Source organism: Falco punctatus (genome assembly GCF_963210335.1).
Source record: "Falco punctatus genome assembly, chromosome: 7".
Taxonomy (NCBI): Eukaryota; Metazoa; Chordata; class Aves; order Falconiformes; family Falconidae; genus Falco; species Falco punctatus.
Genome location: NC_137587.1, coordinates 33341622 through 33363889, shown reverse-complemented (window position 1 = coordinate 33363889; position 22268 = coordinate 33341622). Strand labels below are relative to the sequence as shown.

The window sequence follows — 22268 nt, the reverse complement described above, 5'->3', positions numbered from 1 at the left end:
TGAGTAAAGCCTGTCAAACTACTCAGGAAAGCAACTGACCCCCTTCTTAGTGCTAGCTATAACAGACATCCGGAATTACGTTATCATTTTATATTAACTTATTAGGAAGTATTCCTGTAAAAATTAGCAAAGCAGCACCATGTAAAAAATATCTTACACCCATCCTGAATTTGATTCTCTCTCCAGATATTTTAGATTAGGGGAAAAAAATATAAACAATCTGTCTGCAAAATATTCAAGCACTAAAAGAAGCATTCTGTGCTTCATTATCAATATCCTCATTACACCATCAGCTGAAGTGCCGACTAGTTCTCCTGTGAAGATTTATCATGTATGGTGGCCACTTTGAAACATAGGTAGCGGAGTCTTTAACATTCCCTACTCAAGTGTCTCCCTGCTGTGCCTGTAAATGTCAGTCCAGTTTTTTCACGGCTGTGCGCACAGATTAGAAACAGCAGGAGAGCTTGGGAGTATGACTACAATACCAGTAAGGACACTTGTCTTCATGGCACTGCTCAAGTGATTCTTGGAATGCAGGACCCTGCTGTTTTCTAATATTTACACACAACTGGAGTCATCAAGAGCAGTAAATGCAGTCTAAAGGCAGCTTGCTTCTTTTGTGTTAGGGGCTTTACTTTCAAACAGGGATGTCAACAAAATCCTACTACACCCTCCACTTCTTATAGAGTGGTGTATTTCCCTATCCCTGTTTTGCAAAACAACACATGTGTGCAAGTACATACAGTATGCGATATGTACAGTAGTACTGCAGGGATTATCACAGCCTTCCTTCCACTTTGCTTATCCTGACCATCCCACACTTTAAAACATCATCGCAGTTCACAGTGAGCCAAAGACATTCTTGCCTGCCAAGACTGTAGTTTTGCAAAGTCTGTTGTGAGCAAAGGCAAGCCCTGAAACAACATTCACCTAGGATGGAAAGCACCCTTTTTCTTCACAGAACACTTGCCAGTACAAACTTTTTCCAGGACTTTTTTGGGGGTGGGAAGAGGCAGGGGTGGCTTACGAAATATGCACCTCAAAACATTTTTTCAAATATATGAAAATGTCTGTGTTTGCTGCATTTGGCTTTGGTAGTCTCAAAAGAAAACACACTCCTTGTAAACTTCAAAAGCAAAGAGAGAAAGTTTACTGGTAAATAAGTTACTAAAAAAATTAAAATGTCAAATAACTAAAGGACAAAAGAATGACATTAACTTTGAGTATGCAAGACAGCAAGAGAATACAACATGCTTTCCTGACAACAGTTCTTCAGAATACTGTAACATACTTTTTGAACAAAATGATTAAATGAAGTAATTAAAAAGATAGGTTGAAGAGTTTTAAAAATGAGAGGCTTTAGCAGTCCTATTTTTACATCTGAAACGAAAAGAATGCTATGCTTAAAGTCATCAGCCACACTTTGCTAATTGAGTCTATAGCAGTCAGCAGAGTATAGCAGTCAGAGAAGAAAGAAGGCACTAGACCTTTTAAATATGTTATTCCAGTTTTATTTCAAAACAATGGATTCCCTTGTTTTCAAAACATAACCTCATCATTCATTCAACATTTTATGCTACAACATATTTATTTCAGTAGCAATTCAGACATAAAATCAAGCAAGCAGAGCACTGGACATCCACACAAATACACCACCCACTGGCTCATGTGGATTCATTTTGGTTTGCCAAACTTCACAAAGCAGGCTCCCTGATAAGAATTATGTTCATGCCCTAACAATATTTTTTTTTGCAGTATCTAAATGTAAAGTAGTGGTATTTCACACCAAAATTAAATACTGCATTTTTTGACTTACAACTCTGAAAACAAGACTCAAAGACAGGCAAGGAAGTACTTTTAAGAAAGGTTTTGGAAGGTTACATGCTTCTCAACTATTAAAAAAAGGTAAGCCATTATTTTGTTATGAGAAGCACATGTGAGTCAAGCTTTCACCCGAACTAGACACTTTACAAAGTTATTATTAATTACAAATTTTCACTAACATAAGAAGAAAACGTGAGGGGGTGGCTGAGAATGGGCTTTGGTTTTTGGTTTGTTCTTTTCTTTGCCCTGGGCCCTATGTCTGAAATTCTGGTCTCCTCCTTTCCAGAGAAAATCTGAATAATTGGAAAAGTGACACAAACACAAATACTATGAAAAAAATATAATAAATTCACTACCAGTTATCCAAATAATTGTTTAAACATATTTTGTAACAAACTAGAATACAAGGATGTGATTTTTGTCTTATGTTCTCTTTTTTTAATTCAAACACTTGAAAAATATTTAAAAGGTGTCTCTACCATTTCAGACTTTATCCTGGTGTACATCTAAATGACCCTCAATATGACTTACTCAAAATTAGAAGAAATCAGATGCAACACCACTGTTCTTTATAAAGTACCCACAACGAAAGTAAATCAAGCTTTATTTCTACATTAAAAAGCAGAAAAAAGCACTCTAGTTTGTCTTTAAGTTATGAATTTGTGTATATAAAGAAAACACATCCTCACTTTAAAGTTGGCAAAATTTTGCATTAGTATTTAAGTATTCATAAATTATGCAAATATTTTAATAAAACATCTATTCTTCAAAAAAGGTACAAACAACAGTTCATGTTTTTAGGATTCATCACTTTAAAAGGAAAGAATTAGATTCCAGTGCTACGGTAACTGATAAAAAAGACAACCCAGAGATAAGCTAAAGAGTAACTTAATTTGTTGCTCCATCTATAATTTACTTCTGGACTCTCCTTCTGGTTGCTGTGCCTTTCTTGGCTTTTGGTGAGGTCATCTTCCGGCTTCTGGTAGCTACTGCATCTGCAATTCAAACAACAAAAAAAGACAAGACTTTCTAAAAAATAAAATAACAGAAACAGATCAGAAGAAAATACATATAGTCTTTAAGAGGACAGATCGACTCAAATCATGCATTTAGTTTTGACTGGAGGGCAGGCAGACACGATAGGGACTCAGAAGAATTTACCACAACTTCTGGGCACAACATTTTTTCCTGAAGAGCACGTTGTACAATTCAACTTCTCAAACAGTAGCATCACATACCTTTGAGCCAACTTAATAGCTCAGCTCCACTAAAGGATGAAGAATCAGATCCTCTTCAAAACCTAAACCCCTCCTTCCTCCCCATGCACCAACTTTTAGTTCCATGATCCTTCCCAGCATTAAGCCATTTTTGGTGCTCTTGAGCCCTTGTGCTAAGCTGATCCAGCTCCACAATCAGGCAAAGAACTTTTGTTTGGTCTAATAGTCTAGTGAGTTGCAGCATCTCAGACCATTCTGAATGAAGCTTATACAAGGGGAGGTGGAAGGCACACAGGTAGAAAAGAGGAAGATTTTTGTTCGGCAGCGTTGAGCCGTTAAATCAGCTCAGCTATCAGTGCAACTTTACCTCCAGATTTCAAGTTATTATTTGGCAATATTTTATTAACAAGGGTAACAAACAGTGCCACCTAAGTAAGATTCCTAACAAACCTGGCGGGCAGGTTGTTCCAAAAGACCATACTCAAATGCAGCAATAAAATAGTCCCCACACTTTGATTCTTCTCTGCCCACTAACAGGGAAAAGGGAAAAAAAACCCAACAAAACACCACAGCTCATTTCTGTAAATCGCATTCAACTGTAGTCACTTTGAGAAAAAATATTACTTACAACAAAAATTGCTACCATTTTCACAAATGCAGTAACAATAAAATGTTTTTCATCTCTTGGCCACAGTATTATTGGGGCTTAAATTTTTTTTTTTATCCTGACTTCCCCTTGAAGTCAGTATGCCTAACTATTTAAGTTCTTGCTTGTAAAACTATATATAACTCTACAGTTCCTGTTAACCTCTTACTCTGGATTACTGACAAAGAAAAAAAGATAAAATTGAGTTTCATGGAAGTCTGTAAGAAAGAAGCTGCTTGCATAAGACAACGGCCTTTGAGCAGTATGAGTCACCGATTGTTCAAGCTCAACGAGTAAGTCTGGGGAAAAATAAGAGGTAGAAAACAACACAAACCAAACCAAAACAGTTTTGAGCATACCCAAAGCCAAAACCACACCAAGAAAAGCAACAAACTACTGCAAAGTTTTCCTTTAACGTTTGCTTAATTTTACATAACTTAATTTGCTCTGAAAATGTTGACTTGAAATTAAAAATACCAAAATTAGCTTTGAAGAATTCTAGTCTTGAAAATAAAATGGAGAATGAAAAAAGTCTTGTTCCTTTTTTGTCCAAAAGCACTTGCTGCATTCAACATATAACTATAAATATATTGCCAGACAATACGTCTTTGATTAATAAATTGCTTTAAAAAAAGCCAAACAACGGATAGCTCTGGTGATAAGTCTCTCATTGAGCAGAGCAGCTTTATCAATGAAAAATATGTTCTGGCAAAACACACCACTGCCTCCCCTCCCCCCAACTGCCATGTAAAAATCAAATCCATTATGGTACCCTTACATAGCTAAAAGATATACAAGCAGGTATCATAAACGGAAGTAGTAAATTAACGATGCAAATCATTCCTTCTCCCAGCTAAATTCTGGTTTATGTTCAAGAATTATTTTATCATTTTCAAAGTCACAAAAATATTTCAGCTACTATAACTGTGAATTCTAGCAATAGACATGTCTCCTGAGTTTTCAAATTGAGTATTCAGTGGTATGTAGGTCAAGCTATCCTATCAACTGCATGAGCTGTAACAGTTTTCCCCTCTCCACCCCTCCTGAGATTTTTTTTTTCCTGGAATCTTTGTATTGCAACAGAAAGCAGAGAATGACCAAAGTTTTCTCTTCAAGAAAATACAATAACATGATCTTTTCCCCTTTCATTAATCTTCACTAGTTATGACTGTGAACTGTGATTTTTCTTCTCATCCAATCATAAGACTGTATAATGAAACACGGCAAAGACAGGTCAAGTTCGTGGTTTATTATCACAAAGATGGTCAATATGAAAATGATGACCTTCAGCAGGAAAATACTATAGGTGCCTGCTTATAGAGAAAAAAAGAAATGAGTTACCAGATTTCCACATTTGTATTTCAAGAATGTAGTATTTCATGGTTGTCACAGACAATACAAGCAACTGCAGCTTACTAATTCCTCATTCAGTAAGAGCTTACCCATTTCTAGTTACCCATGTTAGAACATCAAAAAGGAGAAGACAGCTACCCTGTCTCTGATTTTTCCATTATGTTTATTGCATTAATGAATTGTTTTCAAGGCTTTTCTAAACAAACCACAATCATGGAGAATCTCTAAATGAATCATAACAAAAAAAAAATCCTTGTCATGGTTCTTCTATTCATAATTTCAAACTTAAGCAACAGAAAGACTCTCTTAAACTAAGTTAATTATGTTCAAGTCAGAATGACTGCTCTGAACCCATGTTTAGCTTCAAACTTTGCAGCTATTTCAAAACTAAAGGTCTTTTGTACCAAAAAGCGTGTCTATGTTTTCAAAATTAATTAGTTTGATAACATATACTGCCCCCTCCCCACAAACATTTCTTGTGGGAGAAACATCAATTCTGTTCCTGAAAACAGAAGTCCTGTGTGGGCAGCACCAAATGAGGACACAAAGCTATTACAAGGAAAGGAGAGAGTTTTTATAAAGCAGATTAAACTGAATTAGGTTGAAACAGCAATTCAAACGAGGAAGAATTATATAGGCAAAAATAAACCAGATGGTGTCACTGCACAGCTTGTTTTGAGACTGGAACAAAGTTCAGTAGAGGCATAAAGAGTCCCACAGGCTCTAGAGGAATTATTAGACTAGTTGACTGTGATATCTGATCCTCTCTGTGTAAATAACATCATAAAGCAACCTTACAAAAGAAGCCCAGCAGTACTATGTATAGTTTGGGGCTCTATCCTTCAAGAAAGTTCTGAGAAAAATGGAGGTAGGGGAAATACCAGGAGTGGTGATCATGGTTTCTAACTTTAGGGGAAAAAAAATAAATTGAATTGAATTTAACCAGTTTATCTGAAGAAAGGAAAAAACTAGAGAGAGATGTGATGTGCAAACGTGTACCACATGTGCAAAAGGTTGCTGCATAAAATGAGAGCAATTTTCATGTCCACAGTGGATAGGACAACTAATAAGCTTAAGGGAAATTTGTATTAGGTACTAAAAATATCAAAAGAAGATACTCAGCCTTATGAAATCCTTGTTACTAGTAAGGACAGTAAAATATTACAAGTGGTGTTGACCAGGGCTGTTTTAAAACCTTAATCATAGAGGTTTTAAGAGAAAATATTGGTATGTATCAAGATTAATACCCATGTAGACAGATAAGCCTGTCCTTAGGCTGCTGTATAGAGCAGATGACCTTTTGTCATCCCTTCTCCTCCTGTTTTCCAAATCTATACACATTGTTTTAGAAACACACGTAAGTGGTATGAGTAAGAGAAATAAAACTGTACTTGAATAAAAAATGATATTTTTTATGAAATGACAGAAGTTCCTTTGTAAAAATAAGCAGACACCAGAGTCCCAAGTTTCCCACTAAATTGCCTGTTCTGATGGAAATTAAGACAGTGAGGTGATTCTGAGCAAGAAAACACAGCTACTGAGCAGATGAAATCAGGTATGATTTAGGTGTCAATGGTGACTTCTAGGTTACATCATAGCTAGCATATTTGAAAACATACATTTTTAGACATACAGATTTTTAGACTCTAGGCAAACATCAGTAAGTGAAAAATATCTAGTAGCAGGCACACTGGAGGTTAGCAGCTGCATCACTTGCATATGCTGAATTTACACCTGACAGAGACCGAGTACATGCCAGTCTGTATAACAGTTGAAGAGTTCCAGGAATTTTAGTTAATACAGGCTCTTAAACTAGACTTGTAGTAATCATCATTAAAAAACACACCTAATACCTTTCACCCTCAAAAGAAACATATGCACCCAAGTACACACCACCAGGTTTTCTTTCTTTAAAAAAAAAACCTAATATGTTTACACATGTGTATAATCTCACACATACACTCTGCTGTATGTTTATCTCTTTAAGAAATAAAGGTCAGATTGGGGGTATTGGACCAGGTGCTGAAGAGTTCTCAAGTGGTTTCTGGAAGAGATGTTCTCAAGACCCCACACAGATGAAGCTAAATCATCATTTCTACTACAGCAGGACACTTAGCACAGAACTGACGTTTCTTTCATACTGGTAACTTCGTGCCGCATATACTGAACTGCCACAGTTAAGCTGAGAAGCGATGAAGTAGGAATGAGAGGATCACTGTGACCTAACACAACTCTCCCTAGTCAACTAGATATGATCTTGCATATGTCACTATATCAGATAAATTAATTCAAGAGTGCTTCATTAATAGTTTAAGTAACTAATTGTGGACTTGTCACCTCCAAAGGAGACAAATTTAGGACACTGTTCCTCAAAATTCATCCATTGACCACAGCATCACCTTTTACTTGCAAAAGGTGCTTCAGTCATATTTCATCTGTCTCTGATGGTATCAAATAACAAAGTCATTTTGCTGGATGGCTCTGTAAGAGACCCTTTTCCTTCAAAAGCCCCTTAAAAGGGTTCTACAATCATCAAACTGAAACAGGAAAGCAAGAGAATAGAACCTATACAATTGCTATTTACATATGGAAGGAGTAAGAAAAAAAAAATAGCATTGGAAGATTGAAGACTATGCTCAGCATCCAGCTGCAAACATCAAATGGGAACAGAAGCCAGGTTGTGCAGCTTTTAAGGAGAGTTAAGCATCACACTAGTCTACCATTCCCAAATCAGTTTGGGCAGTTTGAATATGATGCCAAGAAAGAGCGACTTTTCTTTTAAGAAGATAAAATAAGGAAGAGTATGTAGTCCTCTAACAAACCCTTTCCTAACTTGGCCAGGGAACACTGCACAGCTGATAAACCTTGTAGTATAACACTTCTTAACCAAGAAATTTTCAGTACTTTGAAGGCTGTTGAAGGAACTGCAAGGGCAACAAATAGTAGTTTTGCTTATTTGGTATATTCTCAGCAGTTCCTTTCCTCTACAAAAAATCAGAAACATGATTCAGAAAAAAAACAGAGACCAGAAGAATGCAAATATGGACTGGAACTCCAGGAAATATGATGGGGTGGAGATGAGAGAGTGGAAAGTAAGTTTGAAGAGTTATGGGATGGAGTTTGGCTTTTGGTGTTCTGTTCCTTCAAGCCCTGTTTCCTGCAACAAATGAAGCTGACATGTTTCAACATTATCATATGGAAAAACATCAGGACACAAGAACATATTGTTCAATGACTTTATGCCTTGTATTTCTTAAAGATAACATTGAATCTATGAGTGCTGTTTTAAAAATTTTAATATAGAATTGTTCCAGATAAAACTGATTTACTTCCATTTGCAAAAATTGCTTTACTGAAGACATTCCAAAACACAATTGTACATACACATATAAATCAGCAGTCACACTCAGCATGTGTTTAAAATATCCCTCTTCACCACCACAAAGCAATTTGAAGGAGGAACAAAAGTTTAATTCAAATGTATAACTTGCAATCTTGAAAAAGGTTAGTACCCTGTAAAAATGTGAGTCACTGCAGTACAGTTTTTCTCTCTTTCCTGTAGAAAAATTTCACTTGCAAATTTTATATCCGAGTTTGAATTGCAACACTTGTTCAGCATACTGCAATACATCTTCAGGTTACAGAAAACCAACAAAAAAGCAGACATCACTTTTATGCTTAAATGATTTAGTTCTACATGTAAAGTCATTATACAAAACCTTACTCCATGAAAAATTTTCCTCAGAAGGTTTTTTGGTTTGTTTGTTTTGTTTTAATACTTTTTTATTAGCAGCAAACACAAGACAGTCCTGTGAAGTGTAACAAGGAACTTAAACACATTTAAAATGTAAATACATTTAAACGCTAGAAGCATTCTGAAGACATTGTATAGAAATAAGCTTAAAATACTAAGGAAGACTAAGTAGAAAACTGTGTTCTAAGCAGAGACAGGAGTAAACAGGAATACTCCCATACACCTTGGACATTAATGTTGCTGCTTTATTATTATTAAGTGGCACATGTTCAAGGTGCTTTTCAGTGAACGCATCATTTGCAAATCGTCACAGAAAACCATTATTCAGGAAGAACCACAAAGATTTGTTTGGTATCTGATTTACTTTAACCTTCCTATCCATAATACTCCAAGATCTTTATACTTAAAAAGCACCTTCTACCACCCCTCTTCTACTTTAAATAGCTTTTCAAGATCCTCAAACAATTTTGGGGGAGGCCATAAAAAGACAGATCACTTCATATCGTGTTTGAATATACTTAATGCAAAATACAGAAGCAAGTTTGTCAATATTTCTGAGAACTCAGCGGAGTATTTCTCTGCTTTAAAACCCAAATCTTGATGTTAATTTCAAGATACAACACAGCAGCACATGCTTTTAATTTTAACTTCTAAAACCAGATCAGGTAACTCTCATACTAGAACATTTAACTTGCAACATTCCTGAGACAGGGAAGGGAATGCTAAGAATGGCACAGAAAAGGACAGATCTTTAGGTGACTAGTCAGAGAAATGGATACACTGTTTTGTAAAACTACTATCACTTACTCCTGGAGCGTATTACTGATAACAGCCAGTATCAACTCCTTCACAAGAAGGAAAAGATGAGTAACAGACAATTACAGCTACAGGTTTTGCTGAAAATGTCTGCATTAGGGTATAAAATTAAGAAGTAAAAATATCTACCTATAATGTGAGCACTGGTGTGGAGTAGAAAGACAAGTAACAAGTGGCGCCATAAACAAGCTCAAAAAACACCGTATGATTTGCCTTCTAAAGCTTGATGACAAGGCCAATAATTCTCTAAATATAAAAATGAGCCTAAGTGTAGATTTAATCCAACATTAAGGAATAAATCTTGCTTGAATAAAGAAGCCATGCAAATGTAAATAAAAAAAGCTAAGTACTTATTAATTGAGTAATACTAATAAACCTCCATTTTGGAATGCCTTCTAACCAATCCATCAGTATAACCATTTTTTTCCTTGGAGCTCTTTAGGTAGTTTTTATTTATACTGCAAGAGTATTTAGTATTTTATTTATACTGCAAGTTTCCAGTTAAGGCCTTACCATGCTAGATGCTATTCAGCAATCCAGACACGCACAATTCCTACCCCTAGAAGCACTGACTATTAAAAAAAAAAAAAGTCCTTTACAGAAATACAGTACTTTCATTGCCATGATTACTTTAGTATTTCTCTATACTGTCCCAATTAACAAACTGCAAAATTGTTTTAAAAAAATCACAACAGAAAATAAAAAAGGCTGGTGTTAAAAATCCTATTCTAAAAAAATTCTGTATTTCTATAACCCAATCACCATCAATCCCACGACTGAAAAAAATCTGCCAGTGGTAGAGGTATTATCTCTATTGGTAGCTTTGAGCCTAGGATTACTTACAAATTCCCATTAAACTCTTCCAGCATTTATGCCATTTTCACCAAAGCTCCCTATACTAGCTGCCTATTCCATGCAAACTGATTAAAAATAAGCATATGAGTCTTATTAATATTACGCAGTACAAACCTGCAGAAGTGATGCTTAATATGTACAGTGTATGTCAAAATTTGTTATTCTGCTTTAATATCATCACATATAAGCCTATATATTTTTACTATTATACATGAAGGCAGCTGATACACAAAATAGAGCTGTAACAGCATGAAAAAAAAGCTTCATTTAAATAAGAATCATTTCTTCTGATAGCATTTTTTTCTGGTGGACAAACAGTGATTGATATAATACTTCAACATCATCCATATTACCTTAAAAGATACCTCTCAAAATTCCACCTTTCAGGAAAGAATACGGGTTCCAGTTACCAGAGGGGGGGGAAAAAAAAAGAGGAAACTTATAACATGCTAATTTAAATAAAAAATTATATCAGAATTCCACAAAATTTTGTTCATCTTATTTTGGAAGTACAACAGAGCTTGTTTCTTGAGAGCTTTCTAAAATTCTGTGTCTATAGAGTCTAACACTCTTGCTTGACAGCTCCAGAAACACTGATGGCCAACATGACTGAAAAAAACGGCCTTCAGGGAACTCATCTGAAGCAGCCACTCTTTGGCTGAGAACAACCAGGGGGAGCAGAAGGAAAAAGCAAGAATTTCAAGATGCCTGTCCTTTCTTTTCTCAGTGCCATTCTTTCTTGCTCCTCCACCAAGCCTGGGGGCTCCCCAGCCTCAGCAGTGGCAGATTTCATTACTGGCAGAGTCCCTGTAGCAACTGAGCACCCTGGTGTACTCAAACTGCTGCACAGCTGATTAGGGTCTTTTTGGGACAATTAATCTTTTGACTGGATTAGACAAACTGCATAGATGCGGTTAATACTGAGCAGCTGAGCAGCAAGAGGCTGCATGGCTGGCTCTTCTCACCAGTGCTGATAAGTCCAATAGCTAAATAACTAAACTTCAAGTTCTACAATTAAGAGGTATCAAGAAGTTATCCATTTCACTGGACAGTAAATTTCAGGATACTTTTTTAGTCACAGAACTAATTACATAACAGAGAAACAAGTCCATGGTAACATAAACTAGTCAGATTTGGAAACAGAGTTTTAAATATTTCTATTATAATCAGCCATTTTCAAATTGTCATATGCATCAGAATCATAAGATTATGAAACAGTTGCACTTCCCTTCAACACAGATTTATGAATCGTGTAGTAAGTGGTAAAGTTTTTAATTCCAAATCTGGAGAGAACCAAATGAGTAAGTGCATATATCACTTCTCACCTGAAATCATTTGATATACTCCCCTCACTTGGTATTCATTAAAATGGGTAGTACAAAAAGGTGAAGTTAGAACCATTTCACCTGTAATTCTATTGAATTGGCAAGAGGAGTTTTTAAAATTAAGCTTATGTCCCCCACTCATTTTAAGCACTGGATTCTGAAAATTATATATAACCTCCCAAATACCTTTGCTTAGTCTGAAAGAAACAGCATTTACAAAAAGCTGATACCACCACTTGGATTACAATTCCTCAAGTTCTTTTTCATCTCTATCCATGAGAATTTCAATCTAACATTCCAGGAAAAGAGAAGCCTAATATATCATATAAAATGAAAGTATATTCTGCTCATGTGTATCAAATCACAACCAAAATATAGTCATCCATATCTAATATTTTGTTATAGTCTTAAATAAAATAGAAAATGCTAAAACTAGGAACAAACATCAGCATCTTCTCAAATAATTCGTTTTTCCTGGAGAGAAAGCATAATCTAATTAACATTTTTTCAGCCACTGGTAGACTAGAAAATTCATAATAAATGGAAGTCAACAATACAAGAGGCATTCAAATTAAAAAAAAAATAAATCACCGATTATAATGATCAGAATTCTATAATGTGAGCTGAAAATGACCAGAGCAGTGTCACCTCCTGGAATACCATTAGCTTAATTACTTGTACTTTGTACTATAGTTTAAGTAAATATTTTAGGGTAAATCCATAACTTACCAATAATATTACCGTCTTTGAAATGCTACATTTTCCTGTATAATGCCATACTCCTCCATCAAACCTTCTTTAAACAAGTGGATTTGTTTTGGGATAGACTCCAGTGCTACTGCATTACTTTTTTAGACTACTTGATCACGGACAACACCTGGTCTTTTACTTAATAGTCTGAATCAAAAATTCTTTAGGAAAAACATGCTTGCAATTACTTTAATTTAGTTCACATCTACATAAAGGAGTCAGAAGGTTAGATCCAGAAAACAGTTTGACTAGACACTCACTATACGCATACCCTATACAAATCTACTGAAGATTTCCAATCTTGGACTTAGAATAATCCTACTTTATCTGTCCATGACTTTTTCCAGACAACACTGAAACTATACCAAATTATCTGAAATGTAGCTTCAGCATTTTCTATCTTTATAGCTGATCCTTTCCTCAACTGTAAATACACTCACTTTTGGAAGCTGCTACTGCTAGAGCCCCTGGCTTTACCACACTGTGATGAAGAAGTCCTGAGGAGTCAGCACATTCTGACAGTGAGTTGGACAAGATGGAAAGACAAAAATGAGCATGGAGAAGGGAATGAATGATGGCAGAAGAGCAGGCTGCAACCACCATTTTTTTTTATCACCTAGCATTTCTACCAGATTTAGGCAGCATGTAATTGGAAAGTATACCTTTCTGATACAGAAAGTTCAAATATTTCAATTTTATTAATCTAAAAAGAAATTATGCAAGATTGAAAGCACTTGAACTGCTGCAGGTAAATGATTGTATTGGGTATATGTGGCCACGTGGCAGGGTTTTGGTAAGCTGGGGTTGGCTACAGGGGTGTCCTCTGCGGGAAGAGGCCAGGTGCTGCCCTGTGCCTGACAGTCCTTCCCAACTGGCTCCAAACCAAACCCACTGTAGACCAAAGCTGAGCCAAACTTGTGAGGCACCTCTGTGAGAAACTTAAGGGCAAAAACCACTGAGCAGGCAGGCAGAGGATGGCAGTGTGGAGAAGAAAGTGAAAAACAGCAGAGGGAACACCAGGGCCAGAGGAGGGGGTGGTGCTGCACAGCACCAGAGCAGATATTCCCTGTAGCTCATGAAGGAACCCAGGATGCAGCAGATATCCCCTGCAACTCATGGGAGAGACCACACTGGAGCAGACTGCTATTTCCTGAAGAAACTGGACCACATTTTTTTCCCTGAAGGACTGCAGCCCAAAAGAGAGTCCACGCTGGAGCGGAGATAAAAAAATGTGTGGAGGAGTGAGCAGCAGAGAAAATGCCATATACTGACCGTAACATCCCTTCCATGTCCCCTGCACCGTGCAGGTAGTAGAGTAGATAAGTCTACAGTGAAGAGTTAAGTTGAGCTTGGGAGAAGGAAAGGTGTCCTTGTCACTACCCGAATTTAATTTAAATGGCAATAAATTTAATTTAATTTTCCCCAAGTTGAGTCTGCTTTGCCTGCAACAGTAAATGGTAAACAGTCTCCCCACCTTTGTATCTACCAATGAGTTTTCTCATCCCATTTTCTCCTGCTGTCCTCCAGAGGAGGGGAGTAAGTGGCTGGGTGGAAGTCTGGCCCTTAGCCAGGGTTAACCTACCACACCAGTACATGTGACTGTGAGAACAATCTTTTGACTTACTAGAAGAAGTAGGTTTCTTTTCTTCTGGACTTCCTGTAGCTTCCATTTCTGCTTCAGTGCTCTCACTGGCTGCAGCTGCTACCTTTCTTTTTTTCTTTTAGAGAAAAAAAAAAAAAAAAAAAAAAAAGGAACTGAATTCAAGACCAGAAAAGACCACACAAAGTAGAAAATATCTTATTCTCACAGGATATTCCGCAATTATAAGCATTATTTCTTCATATATTATAAAATGTCTCCAGCTATACAGCAGATTTATTAATGCAAGAATACTAGTAGTAGGCAATAGATAGTTTAAAAGTTGAGTTCCCCTATCTGCAGGTCACATTAGAGGCTGAAATTTTCACGTATGAAAACAGAAGTTTTTATGATTAAAACCTGGGGGGCTTATTTACATTGAATAACTGTTACGAAAGGAGCAATCTGCAAAATCTTAAAGAACACAGAAAAACACTTTACCCAAAGTTGATGTTAATTGCTTTTTTTAAAAGCAATTACACCTCATGAAAGTCAAGTTTATCTGGATCCTTGCTTCTCATGGCTTTCTTTGCACAGCTTAGAAGTAGCTAACACCCACTGACAGTACATTATTATTTTCCTCTAATAGCAACCATTGGTTCTGTTCCACAGAAAGGTACTTGGGAAATCTGAACTCTATTCAAGGTACATTATCTTAAAACCTCTAAATGGATAGAACTGTTATTATCTGTGTATTACACTTAATCTTACTATTGCAAAGTATTCTTAAGGTGGTTATGGAAAGGTTATTTTTTTAAAGCCATGTGATTTTTGCAAAGGATGAGTTGACCTATATCTGTATCAGACAATAACTTTGATGGACATTGGAAGAGTCTCCCTTTTTTTTTTGTTTGTTTTTAATTTTATGAGACTAGAGCTTTACTAATACAGCTTTAAAAGTGGCTACAACTTCACATAGCTCATGAGAGAAGGGGAGAGTGCATTACATCTTTCCTTTCCAAAGTGTTGCTTCATGATTACCATCTAAACCCTGCTGGGCTGAACAGATTGGTTCGATAATTACATACAATAACTGCAGTGGGCAGGTAACCCTCAGCTGGCACAGGGCAGCTCCCCTGTGAGAACTTCCATATGCAAACTGCACTGATGGAGTGCATTAGGTACATCTTTCCTGCCGGTGCACAGGCCTGATTACCGCCAGCCAAGACTCCAAGGTTAGCATGTCAGCAGATTTGTGATGCATTAGGCAGGAATAAACACAGACACTTTTGTTCATTCTGACCAAAATTAAGGAGGACTATTTCAGCGCTGTACTGCTTTTATATGAGAAATAATGCATTCCTCCCAATTGTACTAGAAAACATTTTAAATGCTCATCAGAAAAGCAGATATCCAATATACGCCACACAAAAGCAAAATACATTTATCTTGTTTCCAAGCTTATTTAATAAAAAGTGGTTTCTTAATCTTGATGCAGGTGAATTACATAGCAGCAGAAATCACACAGCATTCATCTGACAAAAGCGACATCTGTGCATCTGAAACTGAACAATAGAAGGAACCACAAATCACTAAGGTTCGTATTTTTCCAGTTTAGTTTACTCCCAGTATTTCCCAACAATTCTTCAGCACTAAATAAAAGAAAGATATGGTCATTGCCCTAAATAATTTAGTCGGGAGTTCCAGATACTTTCTTCAACACATGGTACTGTTAGCTTCTTGTTTTGCTCAAACTATCATAAAATACCACACAGAGAAACCAATATGCATTTACTACACAGAAAACAAAACAACAAAACAACCCTCCAGCAGAACTGTGGACTGTGTTTCATTTACTTATACATGTGGGGAAACTTGACTCATGATATAAAAAATAAAATTTAACTTCTAATATAGCAGACATCTGTGAGTTTTAGCCAGATACTAATACTGGAGACTGACTGAGATTCCAGAACAACCATGCTTATATGCAACATATAATGCACATCATAGCTCAGTTAGCTATATGAGCTGGAAGCACAAGAGAGTCCTACATTCTAAGAATTTATTTGCACAGAAGCTAGAAATATTATCTCCTATATACAAAACAGCAAACTTCAGAACACCAAATAACACTTTTAAGAAAGTATTACGGTAGGTTGTCCCAAAGGAATTGAAAAGTAGGTGTCTTAAGACCTGTTGTGATTAAAAGATCAGTACAGCCAAAATGCCATAAATACTCTATATTTGAGGTCACTGTCTTCTCAAGGGTGGATGCCAGACTGCATTTTTCTTTTCCATATTGGACATTAATCATGCCAAAAGGAATTCAGCATGTGCTAGAAAATAGAGGCTTTCAAAGGCAAGACGCCTTGGTAAATTATCTTTATGGAAAGCAGTTTCTAACAGTTTGGAATTTATCTTTAAAACAGTCATCAAGTTGAGCTTCCTGTCACAGCTGAAAGTACATATAATTTTAATTGGCATTCTATGTTCTTCCTTTCTTCCTCTGTGTATCTATGTGTCCAGCCATTCTCAACTAGCACTGATAGTCTTCCTGTTCTCCTAGCCTCTCAAGGTCTGACATCCTCTGGAAGAAAGACCTAGTAGCATGAGTTCCCAAACACATATTCTGCTGAAGAGCCTCTTTCCATTCATTCTTGAAGTGCAAAATACACCCTTGGAAAGAGGACAGACACAATCTATTCTTCTACCCTAGACTATACCATAGGTGTTACAAGGCCTAAGCAATAGAACGTAGAAGGAAGAGTCATCTGTCTGGTATTTGGTCAAAAGCAAGCAGGTTATGTCAACTCTGATTTCAAGCAAACAATCTTATTCTGTCTGGACACTAGCAGTAGCTGGCATGAAGTAGCTAGCATAAAGTTCACTGCAGTACAAAGCAGACAACTGAAATTTTTGTTTTTATTCAAACAGGCCAGTAACACTCACTTTTCTTTAAGTGCTTAAAAATATTTGCGACAACTAAGCAAGCTGACCATACATAAGGTTCCTGAAAGAAAAAAAGTAAAATAAAAGAAACCCAATCTAAAAAACTAACTCCTAATTGATACTAGTAAGTAAGAACCTATGGAAAATTATTATCCTACCCTTTGGGAAAAGTCTTGACTGATATTGGCTAAATAATTAAGATTTTTGAAGTTTTATTCCATTGGAAATGTGCACCAGCCATCTCTGCTGGACAAGGACATTAAAGGTCACAGATGTTGGCTCTGCAGCAGGCCAACTTATTCAGCAAAGAAACCAGCCAACCATTAAAAACAAATATTTTTTTTTCCCCCAAAGCACAGGTCTCAAGCCATGTTGATCCACGGGGGAACAGAAGAATTCATGCTAATGAGCTCTCCTTTTGGACAGATCTTTACACTCAGTGCAATAGAAAATATTAGTATAGAGACCATGGCTATACAATCTTCATCAAAGTACTACTTACTAGGCAAAAAGAAAGAAAAGGTGGACATATATCCTCAGAAGACTTTAAAATCCTACACTTTTTTTCTTTTGTGCTTTTTCTCCATCTTTAACACACTGCTGATCATATCAGTAAGCAGGCAGAATTCTGGTACTATTATCCTGTATTATAATTCTCAGTTCCTAGGTTCACGCTAAAGGAACCAATAAACTGCCCACCTGTTATTAACAAATGCAAATAAACAAGTAATAAATGCAGTTTGAAGTACAGGATAATATGTATTGTTCCATTATTTGACCACGTTTTATTGTTACTATAAAACACTAACATAAACGTTCCTTAAGGCTTAAAAAGATCTTACACTGTATTCAAATAGGAGTCCAAATCTAGAGTTTAAGGCTTCTTAAATACAAGGAATAAAATACCCCTAGACTACCACCATAATTAAGACTCATAAATCACATATTAGATCACAATGAATTGAGTATGTGAACTCCAGAATCAGATATTTGGCATAACATTGTTTACTTAAAACTAAGCTTTTCACTAGTCACGGAAACTAATATGAAACAAAAACAAGACTTATTTTACCTTACATGGATTTTGACCCATCTAGAGTTTTACCAATTTAACAAAAATAAGTAAATTAGCTGCATGTTCATCTGTTCAGAAGTCATTACAACTATATATACACATTCTATATACTTCAGTCAAGGTATTAGCTATTACCTATTATGAAAGTACACCTATGAACATCATTCTGTATTACACTAACAACAATTAGTGACGCTCGATTAGAGAAATAATGCATAAGAGTAGGACTTAAACATTTCACTATTTGCTTATTTCTTACTGGATGTACTTATGACACCTACTTCCAATACTTATTCCTACTTATTTAACTAAAAAAAAATACATTAAAAGAAGCTGATAAATTTTTAGAGTAAAAACCTTTGGCATGGGATTTGTTTGCAAGTCTCCATTCTCTGACAAGCCCAAGTCAAGTACTCCATCATCTTTTTGCCCAATGGCCTTAAGACCTTGCAGAAGTATTTCTCGGAAATGCTGATAAACAGGTTTCTCTTCATAGCTCAGTAGCTTCACCTTTTCCATATATTTGGCTATTTCATCTAAAGAAACAGTACCTCCAATTAATTTCTATTTGAAAACATTTTAATCATTCATTTTTACCACAAGAGCCAGAAATTATGCATGCACTACTTATGCTATTTTTTGAAATGGTTATTTATAAACTCATAATTATGACTTTACTACAACACGATTTAGAAAAAAATTATACCAAGGTTCATTACCCAGTGATGACAGCATCACTGTTTTTTACATGTTCATTGCAATGAAGAAAACAGTCAGTCGTGAAAAATGTAATAGGCCTATCTTCACCAATGAATGCTTGTTTACATGGTATTTCTTATGTCTATATTTTAAAATGTTGAAAAGGAAACTCAGTGTTACCTCAGAACTTCATCAGTTCAACACTGAAACATAATAAAAAAAAAAAGAAACATTTGACCACTGAAAAAAGAAAAATCACATCTGACAGTGAAAACTCTTCTGATCACCAGGAGTAGCTGGAAATAACTAAATATTTAAGATCTCAAGAAAGTGTATTTCTAATAGTCAGGTTTTAAAAAAAATACTACTCAGCAAATCACCAATGCCAAATAGAAATGATCTATACTTCAAGTTTGCACTATTTTATGTTTTGATTCTCTGAAATTCAGTTGTGAAAAATCAACTTATACATCTTATGTTTGCAAATACTTAATACAGTCTTTTAATCAGAAGCAACATACTGTCTGCAGTTCATATAACTGCAGCCAAAAGGAAGAGTCTAAACTTCTCTTAATCAACGATCTAACACATGCCACTTCATTGTTGCTGATAAGAGTAAGAAGAAAAATAGATAGAAACTTAAGTAAACAAGGAGGACTTAAGGAAGCAACAGATCAGAGTACAATGTCCAAGACAGGCTTCTCAGAAAAAAAAAGCTGCTGACAGTCTGACACCTCCTCACCTTTTGCAGCAACTGAATTGATCTGTTTTTATTTGAACAGAGTAGCATAGCCTTCCCTTGTACACACTCAACATGCCCCAAGTAAATACAAATTTCAGAGCTTCTAGCCATTCTCTGAAGTTGTGGACAATTTGATGGCACCCAAACAGATTAAAATAGCAAAATCCATCAAAGAAACAAGACACTAAAACAAATTATTAGAGAACATTTACCACATGGTACAAACCAAAGTATTTTAATTTAAAATAGCTCCTCTTACCTGGTTTATTTTTCCCAGGAAAGCATTTGTCCATCAAAACTGAAATATCATCTCTACATCTGAAAAACAAAATTATCCAGATCTATTGTTTCTTTCAAAGTTTGAATCTTGCCCTGTCCTGATAAACTTCCTAAGTACATAGCTTGGGCTGCTGTCAGAAACAGGAAACACTACTAGGTAAAACTTTGGTATGACTTCGTACAACCATTTTTAGGAGTGCAGTACATCTGAGAACCTGATGAATGCCAGACAGGCTATTTGAAATAAGAATCAAAACCTGTTGAACAAAAACTTGCCATATAAAAGCAAGTAAGCAGAAGACTGAAGGAAAAGAACTGGTGCATTTTAAGCTCTCACATACCAATCCCCTTGCCTCTTCTGGCTAGAGGACTCTTTCTCTATCTGATTATTCAGAGCAGACCCAGGACACACTGTCTAGCTGATTATTCAGAGCAGATCCTCTGCCAAAATAATAACTGAGGGGAAGTGAGAGGGAGGGCTTCACCAACATTGGTGGAGGCCTAAGTGTTAAAAGTAAAGACAAGGAAGCCAGGAAACAAAAACTTGTTAATGAGACAAACTGCTGTGCTGGGACAGCTTTCTTCATATTAAATACCTGACAACAGTTGAGCAGGGCAGGGGGGAAGATGAAGAAATGTAACAGTGAGGGAAAAGGACAAAAAAATAAAGAAAGAAATCCCACATTAGTAGCCTTCCAGCTGGAATGATGCTCAAAGAGATTTTAGATCCATCCACTTTTAGTACTAATCTCTGCCACTGACTTCAGAGTATAGTGTTATAAAGGCTACTCATACTCCACACCTCCCTTTCTGTAAAGCAGGAATAATGGTTACTTGCATACCAAGAAAAGTGCTTTTTGGCTTAACCATGGCAGTACTCTAAAATGTCAATACCGTGTTGGATAAGCAAGCATCTCACATATACAACAACAGCAGAGTAGTGGAAGTTAAGTTTAATTACAAGCCAAGGATACATGAGACACAATGAAGGGAAACTGGGGGTATACAAAACAACAGTCTACTTACCAAAAGGGAACATACTCAAAGTACAAAGCATTTCTAGACTAAGATATTTTCATTCATATTTTCAATTTCAAAAGAGAGAGAAAACAAGTTTCTCACCTGATTTTGGAATCTCTGACAAAATTTGGATCTTTCAAATTATCCTCCCACGGTAGATGGCCACTAAGCCAATGAATCATACAGTAACCCAAAATCTCCAGATCACCACGTCTCGATGGTGCTAAATATATATGCACACATAAAAAAAGAACCATAAAAGCAGCTAATAAAGTGCACACGGTTTAACAACAGTTAAAATTTGTAAATACATTAAGACAATAGAAAGCCAATGCTAACAATTTAACACTACTGTATCTGTTACTGATTTCTTTATTTTAGTGTGAAAGCAAGGTAGGAAAAATCCTACATCTGAATGGATAATTTTATTTTCAAGGACATGACATGATGCAGCTATCCCAGTTTGGGAAGCTTTTTAAGTACTCAAGATTGTGGAAAAAACAGAGCAAGTTAGTGAAGTGATTCACTTTCTGTTCAAAACAGTTTTTACTTCCCTTCTCTAAAAAGGTAATAGTGATGAAACCCCACCTCCTGAAAAAAAAATATTCCATGATGCTGAAATATTTCATGTGGCCTGAAAACTAAACAGAGGACAACAACAGATCAGATCCCTCAGCCCTGCCCAAAAAGCAAAACCACAACCACATGCACACTGACAACAGACTACACTAGAAATATAAATGGGCAAATCAAGTCATCTTTGTTCACATTCAGTTCTAAGCATGGGTGCAACAGTTCATCCTGAAGTAAATAATAATTTTCAACAACTGATATTTTTGCAGGACACACTTCTATGCTAATAAAACAAAAAAATAATAATGAATAAAACTGGTGTTCACTATGAATCCTCAATGTTTAATCAGACATAGACCTGTCCTTTTCATGTTCAACCTTTTCTCACTTCCTGCCTTTTGATGTTCAGTCAATATAGATATAATTATAAAATAATATTTCATGTTGTTTTGTTTAAAAATCTTCCAAATATTAAGCTATTAACAAGAAAGAATATTGTGCATCTTTGCCAAATATGAAAGAACAGTATCCTTCTGACAACAGGAACTACTTATCTCCTGAAAGCAGGGCCTGTTTTTCTATCAAGATCTCACAAGCACTGTTCCGCTTCTACTTAGTTAATAAAAAAAAAACACACTAAAAATCTTAACAGTCTATAAATCAAGGAAGTCTATTTAAGAAAGTTACATGAAAAATACAGTAAATTAATATCAAAGTAAACGTTAGTAAATGGAAAAAAAGAAAGATGGCAGCATAGTCCATAGAGAAGAAAACCATATTTTTATAGATTCAGAAACCTGGTTGTTTAC

General features: G+C 35.9%; 1 protein-coding gene across 3 annotated transcripts in view; it reads right to left on the bottom strand.

Annotated features, from left to right (window-relative positions):
- Positions 1-1119: 1119 nt before the first annotated feature.
- VRK1 (VRK serine/threonine kinase 1) overlaps positions 1120-22268 on the bottom strand; it is a 37663-nt gene continuing 16514 nt past the window's right edge. For 2 of the 3 annotated variants that reach the window (XM_080397746.1, XM_080397748.1), the window contains exons 9-13: positions 20989-21109; positions 19847-19905; positions 18504-18682; positions 14165-14258; positions 1120-2819 (exon numbers count right to left, since the gene is read on the bottom strand). In XM_080397746.1, the coding sequence (XP_080253872.1) occupies positions 2737-2819; positions 14165-14258; positions 18504-18682; positions 19847-19905; positions 20989-21109 (536 nt within the window). In that variant the 3' untranslated portion in view covers positions 1120-2736. Of the gene's footprint in view, positions 2850-14164; positions 14259-18503; positions 18683-19846; positions 19906-20988; positions 21110-22268 lie in introns of all 3 variants that reach the window. The other variant, XM_080397747.1, reaches the window with a different exon arrangement.